This window comes from Epinephelus lanceolatus, chromosome 10, assembly GCF_041903045.1.
Source record: "Epinephelus lanceolatus isolate andai-2023 chromosome 10, ASM4190304v1, whole genome shotgun sequence".
NCBI classification, from domain to species: domain Eukaryota; kingdom Metazoa; phylum Chordata; class Actinopteri; order Perciformes; family Serranidae; genus Epinephelus; species Epinephelus lanceolatus.
In genome coordinates this window covers 22,815,753-22,828,478 of record NC_135743.1, presented here as the reverse complement: position 1 = coordinate 22,828,478, position 12,726 = coordinate 22,815,753, and the positions used below count along the sequence as shown (strand labels likewise).

At 39.3% G+C, this 12,726-nt stretch overlaps 1 protein-coding gene across 3 annotated transcripts in view; it reads right to left on the bottom strand.

Annotated features, from left to right (window-relative positions):
- plekhg4b (pleckstrin homology domain containing, family G (with RhoGef domain) member 4B) overlaps nt 1-12,726 on the bottom strand; it is a 32,016-nt gene that overhangs the window by 689 nt on the left and 18,601 nt on the right. The window contains exons 14-23 of one of the 3 annotated variants that reach the window (XM_033641020.2): nt 11,758-12,629; nt 9,907-10,156; nt 9,499-9,588; nt 8,179-8,403; nt 7,790-7,960; nt 7,513-7,690; nt 7,288-7,425; nt 6,315-6,593; nt 4,340-4,569; nt 1,670-1,739 (exon numbers count right to left, since the gene is read on the bottom strand). In XM_033641020.2, coding sequence (XP_033496911.2) covers nt 1,695-1,739; nt 4,340-4,569; nt 6,315-6,593; nt 7,288-7,425; nt 7,513-7,690; nt 7,790-7,960; nt 8,179-8,403; nt 9,499-9,588; nt 9,907-10,156; nt 11,758-12,629 — 2,478 coding nt within the window. In that variant the 3' untranslated portion in view covers nt 1,670-1,694. The remainder of the gene's footprint in view (nt 1-1,669; nt 1,740-4,339; nt 4,570-6,314; nt 6,594-7,287; nt 7,426-7,512; nt 7,691-7,789; nt 7,961-8,178; nt 8,404-9,498; nt 9,589-9,906; nt 10,157-11,757; nt 12,630-12,726) is intronic. The other 2 variants (XM_033641021.2, XM_033641022.2) reach the window with 2 other exon arrangements.

Genomic DNA, 12,726 nt, shown 5'->3' with positions numbered 1-12,726 from the left:
GAACATATCAGCAAAATGCTCAGCTGTAACCCATATTTGGCAATCTTGCAATACACTATTCACTTGTAGTGACTTGGCTTTTTTTGAATGACTTCTTTCCTTAACTTTAACCTAAAGACAGAAGACTGGACACGGACCCAAAGTTCTGTGGTCTAGGTCGTGCACTTTGTACACCTGCCGGTCTCACCCACCACTTCCTTCCAAAGCCTACATGTTACATGAATGTAGTGTTTTATTATTTGAAAGACAAGTTGTTACTGAACATAATCCAGGTAGCAATTACATTGCCATAACAACATAATACAAAGGTAATTTCTAAGATTATAGATTTTGTCAAAACTATAATTCCACGATTAAGTTTAGGGGTTATCCTAAATCCCTTAAACTGATATCAGTGTTGCGTACAACATCAAGGAGGTGAGCAAAACTTCTTTTTTTTTTAGCCATAATGAGTTGTGTAAGATGTAACAAGTTATACAGACATGTCCAATATCTATCATTTCTAATGCATTTTTCAAAGTTTCTTTCTTAAACCAGTGGTTTTTTAAACCTGGGTGATTTTTTGATGTTTTACTTTGGCTGCACAAACACATGCTTCTGTCAAAATGTGTGCATATGTAAAGTCTTTGATACTTGACATGTTTAAGTCCATAATATTGCTATGATTTTAAACTGAATATTTATGATTAGATGACTGTGAAAAGCATGAAAAGACACTGAAAATAATTTTTACCTTCGACTGACGGTTGAGGAATGTGTTTCTTTAAAAGTAACAGAGATAAACAGCAGGGGAGATTTTCGGGAGGCTATTGCACATTTAAATGCATTAAAGTAAAAATACTTTTGCCTGAATCTATAATAAAACGCGTAGAGGAGCAAACATGTTTGGTTTTTTTTAATTCTATTTCATGACACTTGTAACAGCCACAGAATTATGTATTTAAAACTACTTTTGGGGTCTCACTGGTTAAAAGTTGACCATACATTTAGAGTGATTTCTAAATGTGGGGAATATTTCTTTTACGAGATTATTTGAGTGTTTTATTGCTGTTTAGGTCCTACAATAAAGGGCAACACCTAAGTTATTGATTCCAAATAAATGTAATTAAAGATGAGGCTAACCAATTTGCACTGTAATATTTTATGCACCCAATCTTTTAACATATTGTTGTCATGCAGTTCACTTTTTTCCAATTCAGTGCAATCAAGGCTGAATTTAAACATTAGAAACAAATAAAAAGAAGTTAAACAGTTTGTTAAAAACAACACAAAACTCAGGCATCAACAACAACAAAAATAAAGAAACATAACTGCATTCCAAAGCCCCAAAACAAAGGCATGCGTGTGTTCAAACGTATATAAGACTGTTCACAACACTTAGTTCATAACACAATTTCCACCCTCATGTCAGACGGATGCACAGAGGAGAATGAGAGGACGAGGAAACCAAGAGACATGACAAAGAGCCATAAGGAAAAAAGACAAAAACACCCGTCAGGAGGAGAGCCCTCTAACCCACCAGGACACACTGCCATGCAGCTCACAACACAGGCTCCAAAAGCACATGTGCACACAGATTAGTAGTCAGACCACAGGTTCCTCACAGTTGTTAATGAGGCTGTGAGGGGGGACAACACAGATGTCCACTCTGGTGATACCGGTTACTTACTGAGCTAAAACCCCTCAGCTCTGAGTCAGACCACAGTAGAGAGGCCTACTGCTATATGAGCGGTCTTGCTCTGGTAAAAACAAAACAGCAAAAAGGTGGTGAGTGAAACTGAAGCTTCGGCTTTTGTATATCACTTGCTTTCAAAGCCGCAGAGGCTGAAATATAACTCAAAATAATACCTGATTATTCAAATAGTTAGCTCTCAGACTCTGTAAGAAGCAGTCTAATCAACTTTAACATTTTATCACAGCTGTTCATGAGAAGACAATTTACATTTGAGAGCAAAGGCTGGTAATGAATCGAGGAATATATTGTCTAATGTAAAGACTTTTGCAGATGACTGTTTTCTCTACATGAAGTACTGGTTCATATTCAGATACATACATTTTACAGCTGGAAAAACAAACACGTTCAACATCATTGCAACATCTGTGCTTTGTCTAAAGCTTATGTAGAACTTGTTTAAAACAGTGTGAGATTTTCACATGATGATAACCCTCTCAGAGAATTACACAATGATAATAATTCAAGCTGCAAGCCGTGACGATCGGGCCCTCGCACCTCCGCACAATTTGGAAGCGCAGGCAGGACGCAGGCTGACACAGCTGTCCTTTTCTGTGAAAGTCAGACACTGCACGCAAGAGTGAGATGGTGTTTTCTACATGGAGTGTGGGTGCTGGAAAGACCTTAGTAATGTCAGAAACTTCAATACTACCCTTTTTGTGCCTCCTACATTCAGCAACATCTATTGGTTGAACAATGCTTTATTCTTATCGAAACCTGAAACCATTTTTTTGACAGAAGTACGTATAAAAAGTCTGAAAAAAAGAAAACGTACACATGCAAATGAGATTCTCTGCCGGTTGCATTTGGTTTTTTTTCAATACCGTAGATAAGCAAAAGGATATGTTATGATAACTGCCAACTTCAGAATTGATTCTTTTAATAACTTTTAAAGCTCAACACGGTTTAGCCCCCAGTTATATTGCTGAGCTTCTGACAACCTACACTTCAAGCTGTCACCTAAGATACTCACAAGCCTACCCTCACTAGTCGTCCCTTGATAGAGGCTGGCAACTAAAGGTGACCTGGCTTTTGCCATCAAGTTCCCAAGATTCTGGAATTCTCTGCCTGAGGAGATGAGGCTGAGATTAGGCATATTCCCCCTGTTTTAAATCAATGCTTAAAGCACATTTTTATAGGAAAGCTTTTCATTTGAATGCCTGATTATTACTTTTTTATTACTGTTTTTTAAATATGTGTTGTCATTGTTGTCTTATTTTCATGCAAAACCATGTTTGTAACCATGTTGAGATCAAAACTTTACAAATTATTATTATTATATAATTTTAATAAAATGGTATACTATGAAACTGGTATACCACTGCAAACCTATTCAGAAGGTGACAGATTTGAATCCTGAACCTCTTTATATGATCAGTATGATCACACAGTTTTTTAAATCAGTCATCACAGCAAAATCAGGGTTATAATCAGGCTTTATAATCACATATGTTCCAAGATTTAGCCTTCTTCAGACAAATAAATAAAATACAATCTAATCTCTACCCTTTCTAACCTCTATTGCTTTTGCTGAGGAAAAGTAAAACTACATTTGGAGAGCACAAGAATTTCATAATATTAATCTATGCAGCATCACCCTATGAACTGACATTTTAGCAACATGTAATCTGCAGATCTTAAAAGAGAAGCACTCTAACTTTATTGCTTCCAGAGAATCCAATGTACAAAATTATCCAACGAGAGTAAAGACTTCTGACAAATAAAAATACATTAAATCTATGTATTTAAATAAAACAAAATATACCATAGGCCCCAGACTTAAATGCCCTTTACCCTGTACCAGTGCATAGCATATTATGGGGTAAATAACAGGGTCGGGTAGAAAAATATGTGCAGCTTGTTTTACCAGGTAGATGAACTCTCTTTCAATAATAACAGAAAATTACATAATGGAATCAGAAAAACAAGAAAAGATATAGTTAGATATAGATAGTATATATAGATATATAGACAGTGTAAAAAGTAGGGCTGGGCAATGTATAATATATTGTGATATGAGAGTAGATATAGTCTTTAAATTTGCATATTGTAATATTGTAGATGTTGTCTTTTTCTGGTTTTAAAGGCTGCATTACAGTGAAGTGTAACTTTCTGAATTTACCAGACTGTTCTTGTATTAATTGCCTTTAACTACTTTGTCATTATATCCACATAACTGATGATTAGATACAATCTTATTGTATAAATAATTTGTGAAAACACCAATACTCAACTTTACATTACTGTCGCAATATCGATAGCGAGGTATTCGGTCAAAAATATCGTGTTATTTGATTTCTCTACATCGCCCAGCCCTCGTAAAAAGGGAAGTACCTCGTGGTAAACGTACAAACATCTTTCACACGATGAATATAAAAGCAGAAGTAGAAAAAAATGTTCTGGGGTTAAGTATTCATACCTCTGTTTAGAGGCTTCAAATAAAACACGACATGAGAAAGAGCCACAAAATATAAATGGGTGTCAGTACAGCTATATTTGATTTGATACTGTTCTTCACAAAGTATATTCACATGAAGTGACGTGATGTTCGCAGCCGTACAACATCAGGTGATCTTAGTGTAAGAGAATATGTGATCAAACACTCACTGCTGTGATGAACTTGGTGCCCTGGGGTTGGAGATCTTCCTCTTTCTGGAATATCGAAGGAGAAGTGATGGAGGAGTGAGGCGTGGAGGAGCACAGGAAAGAGGGAGGCTCATTGTTGTTGTTGTAGGAGTCCATGACGATGCTGGGGTGCCCGGGTATAGTGAGGGTGCTCAGCCCTGTGACACTGTCACTGGAGGTGCACTGGGAGGATGTCTCTGAGCTCTCAGTGACTGTCACACAACACAGAGAATATCAATAATGAAATACTGGATCACACAACTCAGAACTCCATTATTTTCTATTGAGGCGAGAGCTCAGGGAACTTCAAGCAGTGTGCTGACAGTTAACAAGTTTGTCAGGCCTTGATGTGTCCTTAAAGCTCCACTGTGTCAGATTTGATATTTTCAGACTTTGGCAACTCCTAGTGGTCGCAGCAAAGAAGACACTGTGGCAGACAGTAATCCCCCATCTATCCTGTAAACATGCTGCACATACAGGCTTTATGATTACTTTATTACAGCTTGTTATTATTTTTAAAACTTGAAGAGTGTTTTCCATTTAATTAAGTTTATCTTTGCTTCATTTTTCACTTATTAATACTGACTCAGATTGGGTAAATACTGCAAACAATTAAATAAAGTAACTGATTTAGATCAAGGTTAATGGTCTTTTTGTGTTAAGTGTCAACCGCTGTGTAGGAGCCAGAATGTGTATTTAACCTCTGTTGTTTATTATTTGTTTAGGCTGCACACGTTCTTTTGGCCTCTTTCACTTCAAGTAGTTGGAATTAGCACAGGGGTGTGGTTTCACAATTTTTGTACCTGTTCATTCACTGGTGTGGTGGCTTTTAGACAAATAGGGTGAGTTTTTCGCTCTGGTATTTTCTGTTGACCATAATCACATTATGAAATATCACAAGACATACTATTTAATTTCATCTCATTTTGCTTTAGTTATCTCAGTTGTTTGTTCAATAAATCATCCTAAAATGCATCTTTGGACTTCAGCGTGGATTTTATTGAACGAGTCACAGTTAAGAGCCTACTCAGCCTCTTAGCGGCTTTTTCATTGACAGTATAGTCGCTACACATTGTGTATTTTAAAAAGCGCTAAAAAAATTATTATTATTGGTTAGGGGTGTCACGATATGCCTGTATTAACAATAACTGTGATATTTAAAACAAATTATTGATATGATGTTAATAATACACATGATAACATCTTATAAATAACCCAGCACCTGCTAAATTATTTCAGTTTCTTTTGGTTTTTGCTTTGTCTTCCTCCCACGACACCATTTGAATGCCTTTTTCACTATGTATTAAGTGTCATTTTTCTTTGTGTACACCTTTGTCCAGTTGTGGTTACAGACCCTCTCTTCCTTCAGTGTAATTCAATTTGCAAAAAAAGGAGACAAAACGCATAATTACAAAGTTTAAGAGGAATTTGACTGATGTTATTTACTTATTTATTTTCTATAGATATCGTGACAGTTGCATTATCGTTAAATCTTTTGGCCACTATAATCATGTAGTGAAAATCTGATATTGTGCCAGCCCTATTATCCATATTGTTTAATTTTTTTCCAGATTTTTATCTGCTGAAATTGTTCTTTTTCACCCAAAATTTATGTCCCCACTCAGCAAAACATTGTGTTTTTGTCTGTAAGACGACACTGATCATAGCAGTTTCAATGAAAGTAGGTTCTTGTGTAACATTGACAGCTTAGGAAATACTTTCAGTAATAAAAAGGTGGATAGAAAAATAAAGAGAAAGCACAAATGGCCTGCTGACTATGTACCAAAATCCCTCTAACAGTGAAAATTGCAGTTGAGTTAAACTGCAGTTTCTATGCAGAAAATTATCCAGATCCAGATTTTTTTCTTAATCTCATGATTACCAGTTTTTTAATAATAAGAACAAACACTTACACTCTCCCTGAGGTTTTTGGGGGTTTTGAAAAATAACCACTCACTCATGGAGGGCTGACTCCCGGTGTCCTGCTCCAGCTCGTCTTCCTCTATGCAGTCGTAAGGCCACTGGGCAAAGGAGGGGACACTGGTCACCAGGTATGGATGTGTGTGCGGGTGAGAGGGTGAGGAGTAAAGATGAAGGTTGAGCGAGCCCAGCAGGGAGGAGGACGACTGGCTGCTGGAGGAGGAGGTGCTGCTGTTAGAGATGGTTGAGTGAGGTCTCTTGAACGAGGTGGCGTGTTCAAACGAAGGCACCGCGATGGATGCCCTGGTCCTTGCCTCTGTCGTTAGAGACAAAGACAGCGAGCGGTGAGATCATGGGAGGGATGAAACGTGACAAGAATGTCTAAAAATTCCTGCGGTTGTTAATGACGAGCATTAAGGCATGAATCATGTTTTACAGCATCTCTGGTGAACCATGAAAGAGCAGTGATGTAAAATAGTTTATTGTGGTTGTAATGACTTCACATCAGTGCGGCTTAAATTACATCTGGTTTGTTTACCTGACAAAACTCATAATACTACCAGCATTAAAACACCTATAAGCAAGAGCCGAGTTTCTGTGGTTTCAGCCAAGAAAAGAATTGTGTCTCTGCATGATTACAGGGTGAATTATGAAGATGCAACACATCGAACACAGGAGGACAGTCAGAGAAATGTTACATCCACACTAATATGTTTTCGGTTTAAATAATTCATTATTTTTTTTATTGTTGTTTGCATTTTGTTATCTTAAATATGACTGACATGTAAGGGAAGACTTCATTTTGTTGTAGGACAATCATCTCTGTGCTTTCGATATTCCTCTGTATAACCCATGGCTGCTGTGGCAAAGACAGTACCTTCATATGTGGGACACCTGCTCTACCCACTAAGGCACAGGGTGCCCCCTAAAATGCTATTTTAAACTGAAAACATATCAGTATGAATGTGGCCTTGAGGCCAAAATACTTGAAGTGCACAAGAACAGCTTACCTGATCCCTTCATGATATAGTCGATGGCTCTGTCACTGATGGCTGCATCACTGGGCTTTATGTCCATGAAGGGCTTGCTTCCAATTCCCATGGACACCATCTCCTGCATGCGCAACTCTGGAGTCCAGAAATGTAAATCTTTAATGACAAAGCCTTTGTTTTACATGTGTTAAAGGGCCTGAATGTCGCATTGATATTCAGATCAAAATGAAAAATGAAAAGCACCTCTGTTTCTGAGCGCCTGCCTCCATAGAATCTTGCCTATGATGGCCGTCCACACCGCCTTGACCTCTGCAGAGCTGGCTTGGAGTATAAACGTGTCCTGGGACTTCCTCCGACGGAACCAAATCTCAAAGCGCAGGCCGCTGTCGCCAACATTTTCAGTCATACCTATCTCTGCCGTCTAAATAAAAAAGAATAGAACAAAACATTGTATTTATTGTAATCATATGGCAGTTGTTAAAAAAAAACAAAAAACAATCCTCAAACACTAAGCTCTTACTTTGAAGGACTGTTTATAGATGTAAAAGTCATATCCTCCTTCGATCTTCTTGGTCTTGCTGAAGAGGATGAGGTCTTCAAACAAGAAGACGTGGCGGAGGTATTTCCTGCGTCCGCACCAGACTATGAACTCATCCTGGCAGCGGAGTTGACCCTGTTCTTTTAGGTTCACCTGGAGAGGAAACACGGTTGTTCACATGCGTCAGAGAGAACAATACAATCCTGACCTCACTCTGCTGTACACACAACAAGATGACCTCCAGTTCAAAAATAGTGTTAATGTCATGGTGGACTGACTCATAATGATGTTAAGTAGTATTTGACTTTATGATGACATCAAAATAATCATCACAGCAGCACGTGGCTCTGTGCTCATGTATTACTACTTACATCGCACCCCCGAATGGCATCCATAGCCAGCAGGTCATTGCCATGGCGAAGCTGAAACTTGACCATTTCCTCTGCAGTGCGGAGGTCGCTCAGCTCCTGCTCCTGGGACTGACTGCACTCCTTGATCAGGTCTTTCAGCAACAGAGCGTATTTACTCATCCTCTGGATGGGCTTCAGCAAGTAGGACGCCAAGTCCATCTTGTCTCCGAGCTCCATCTGCTTATTCTGGAGAGAGACGCAGGGAGGATTATTATTGTGGTGGTATTACTTTTCCCACACATCAACAGTCTTTTGAATATTGGGCTTGTTATCCAAAAGTAAAAAATGTAATGAGTCGTGCAAAGTGAAGGTCAACTGTGTTTTCCTCTATACTGTTTATCAGCCATGAGCTAGCTTATGATTAAATACACCTGTGCAGCATTTTCAGACCAAAGTCCAACAACACTATCAGTTTATATTTATTTTTCCAACATTAACACATAACCTTAACAAACAAGGATCCCTGTAAGAGCCAGACTCTTTCTTTAACTAACCAGACATGAATTGGTATGTACCATGTATACAGTATGTTGCTGTGATGGTACCTTGGGTTCAGGAATATAAGTAGGAGGGGCAAATGTTTTCTGACTGCTGTGGCGCTAAAGATTTGTTTTGTTGCGCTCTAAAATGTGTGTTTGGTTTATTGTTTATAGAAACGAAGAAAATGGACTTAATGATCCTTATTTATGCACGTTGGAACGAATAAAGAGGCTTATTATTCTGCAAATGAAGCCTGCAGATCCTTTACTGAACGCAACACAACAAAAAGTAGCGTAGGGCATCAAATGGAAGCAAGCTCGTCAGTCAGGTCACCCCTGGGTTAGATATCTCAGTAGCTTCAAGTAATAGACTTAGCTCCTACAATCTCTTAAACATACTTATTAAGGCATTTCAAAGATATGAACTGTGTATATTTTACATTTAAAAAATAAACGTTTTCAGTGCTCTCTGGTTGACAAACCAGAATTAACTCAAACATCCCTTTTCAAATCCACCCCAACCATCTTCATGACAACTGAGCCGCTCCATCAAGGCTCAAAAACAACAAGTAGGACCGTGTGTTGAGATTTTTTTTGTCAAACCCAAACATATTTTTTGGCTCTTCTGTACACCTCTTATCATTTGTTGCAGTAACATAATCTGACGGCAATATATCTGTGATTAGCCGAAATTGTCCATGAATATTCGCCATGTCAAGGTATGGGTTTTAGTGTACAACCAAAACATCATGCACTTGACCTCTGACCTGCCACACAGTGTGAGGAATGTGACCAGACGCACCTTAAAGAATTCGTTCCCATGGCTGCAGAGCAAAGCGTCGGACTGGGGCTTATTCTTGCTGTACAGAGCATACATTCCAAACTGATCCTCCTGCACACAATATTAACAAGTTACAACACTGACTACAGTAAAGGGTATGCATTTCAGCATGCTTTGCCAAACGCTATGAATGATTCAGCTCCCAAGAGACTGTAAAGGTAGTTGCATGCGTTCGCTATGATGCTGATGAGTGACTACATTGGTGTGCAAACAATAACAGGACAGTGTGAGAGTGAATGCTTTAAGTTGTTTTGAAAAATGTCAGTATCTACGGGTCAACACATTACAGTCTCTAGACCTGAGTGCTGTTTTTAAGGCTGTCAGCGTGTCGCCTCAGGACACAGCAGCCGACTGTCTGTCTGGACTCACGTGTCTGAGAAAACAGCTACTGATGGACAGTGGGGAGTGGGCGCATGACTCCAGCTCCTTCAGGAAGTACTGACTGTGGAAGTCCCATAGTTTCTCCACATTCCCGAAAATGATGCTGCGCTTCCCTCGCAGGTCCTGGGGCAAGTCCAGCCGCTCCATCTCGGGGAAATAGTGCTCAATGATGTAGCTGAGGGAGCGGACGTATTCCCTCTCTGTGGAGATCATCTCATCCATGATGTGCTGCACTTTACTGGTGAACAGAAGGACGTGACAAGGTGTGAGAAGTGTTCATGATATTTACAGTGCGTTGGTACAATGATTAAATATATATATATATTATATTAATTACAAAAGTTGGTGCAATCATATTTTCATCATCTTAGAAATATTTCAACAAATGTATACAGTAGTCCTATATACTGGGAGAAAGGGAAGATGATGAGGAGAAATGGGAATCCGTGAGAGGCGAGAGATGAGAACGTGAGTGGACATAACATGCCTGAGACCCTGAAACTAGAAGTAGCATTAACTAACAGCGAAGCAGTGAAAAGGAGGGTGATGGCTGGTTCCATGTACTACTGGCTGTTTAAGAGAAATAAACAGTAAAGGTAAGCATATGATTCTCTTTGTAGTGCTTTTTGAATGACTTGGTGATGGTGATGAGCCTCTATGAAATCGTGAAATATGCTGGCAATCTCAAGCGCTCTGTGGGCATGATTTGCATGCATGCAATTAAAAAAAAATCACAACTGAATGTGTCCCCCCCAAACTTGTCATCAGATCTGCACCCATGCTGTCAGGGCCCCGAGGCTCTGGGACAATCTGCCCGAGGAAATCAGGTCGGCCAAGTCAGTGATCTTTTTTAAATCCCTTCTTAAAACATACTTTTGTTGGAGAACCCTTCCTGATTTTACTTGAGTTTTTTAAGTTCATTTAGACTCAGTTTTTATGTTGTTTTCATGTCTTATCTGTTCTAATTATTGATATGTAAAGCACTTTGTAACTCTGTTTTGAAAAGCGCTTTAGAAATGAAGATTATTATTATTATATAATACCAAACAACTTTAGGTAATCAGAAAAAATATTAACAACAATTTTGATTACTTATTAATTGCTGTATGCTATTTATGAAACTAAATTGCCAAACACTTGCTAATTCCAGCATCTCAAATAAAGATTGACAGATTTTCTCAGCTTTATATCGTTACAAATTTGAATATTTTAGGGTTTTGGGTTGTTGGTCACACACAATAAGCATACTGATGTCATCTTGGGCTATGAGAAAATATGATTGGCCTTTTTTCATAGTTTTCACATATTATAAACAAAATGTTTAATAGATTAATTGTAAAAATAATCAACACACTACTGGTAATCACTGATAAAAGTTTGTCTGTAACTTTTTTAATGCTGCCGTCTTGGCCAGGTCTCTCTTGAAAAAGAGATCACTGAACTCAAGGGGACTCACCTGTTTAAATATCGGTTAAATATATAATTGCTAAATGCAGCCCTAATTAGTATAAAGACTCCATTAGCACTGTATTAATACAGGATTAAGATAAACATGACTTTATCTTTGGCATATTAAAATAGGAGGTGGATAAAATCGCAGAAAAAAGCAAAAGAAAGTGAGCCTGACTGTAAACCTTAAGAGCTCTTTCCAGAAACATATTATAAAAAACAGTTTGTACAGCAGTTGAGCAGGATTGAGGTTAGTTGGTCTTAAATTATTTCATGGTGATGTTTCTGGTGTTTTGTCCATGCACTATACATATATACACACTTTTTATACATCATACATGTAAAGTAATATCCCAGGTTATGTTTAGTATCACTGGTTCACTTCCTCACCTGCTCTGTTTCATTCCATCTCCGTCACTGCGTCTGTTGTGGATCCTGGAGGGCGTAGACATGCTGCGGCTGCGTCCCAACGCTGGGCTCAACACGTCAGGTCTCTGCAGCTTCTTCTCTGCAGACACGTTATTAGCCACCTCCAAACCCTTGATGTACACACCGGTGTAGCCGTGAATGTGGCTGACGTCCGAGTGGCCGCTGTCCCTCTGGGTCAGCTCATAGCTCATAGTCTTTTTCATGATCTTTTTCATTGGCTGCTTGCGGAGACGGGCAGCCCCGGAGTAAACGGGCTCTGAGTGGCAGGAGATGGTGGAGTCGATGGTGCAGTCGCTGTCCGTGTCGTCAAACGTGGATGGGCTCTGCCTCAGTTTGCTGTCGCAATCAGGGGGGAAAGTGAAGTGTGTGGAGGAGGAGATTGAACTGGTTGGGCTCTTGGTGAAAGGCCCAGCAGAGTGAGGTTTGTTATCCTCAAAAGTTAGTGGTGTAATTGCTGCAGGTAAAAGTGAACATGCATTAGCTCCATGCTGCTCTGTAGTGGCAATCTGGCTTTCTGCAGTCTTTAAAGGAGCTGTTGTGTCAACAGCCGTGGAGTTCGGGGCTGCTGTCATGGCTTGGGCCATAGTGTCTTCCAACTGCTGTTTGGTCTGCTGACATTTGTGCCACACTGTGTTCCACTGCTGCAGCTGCTGAGGACTCTCCAGGGAGAGCACCATGTCGTTGAGGGTGCTGAAGTTGTCCATGGAGAACTTGGATGCCTCTGTGTAGTAATCCTGCAGGATCTGCACCACAGAGGGCGGAAGTGCTGCACCTGTAGAGTCCAGATTCAGCTGGCGGAAATAATCCTGGCAGTGCTCCATCCACTGGTTGACCTGCAGATTTAGAAACATCATTCATTTTTTTTAATCATTGTTAAAGACACATTATTGTTAATCCTGACAAAAACTATTTTAGGGATATGAAAAAAAC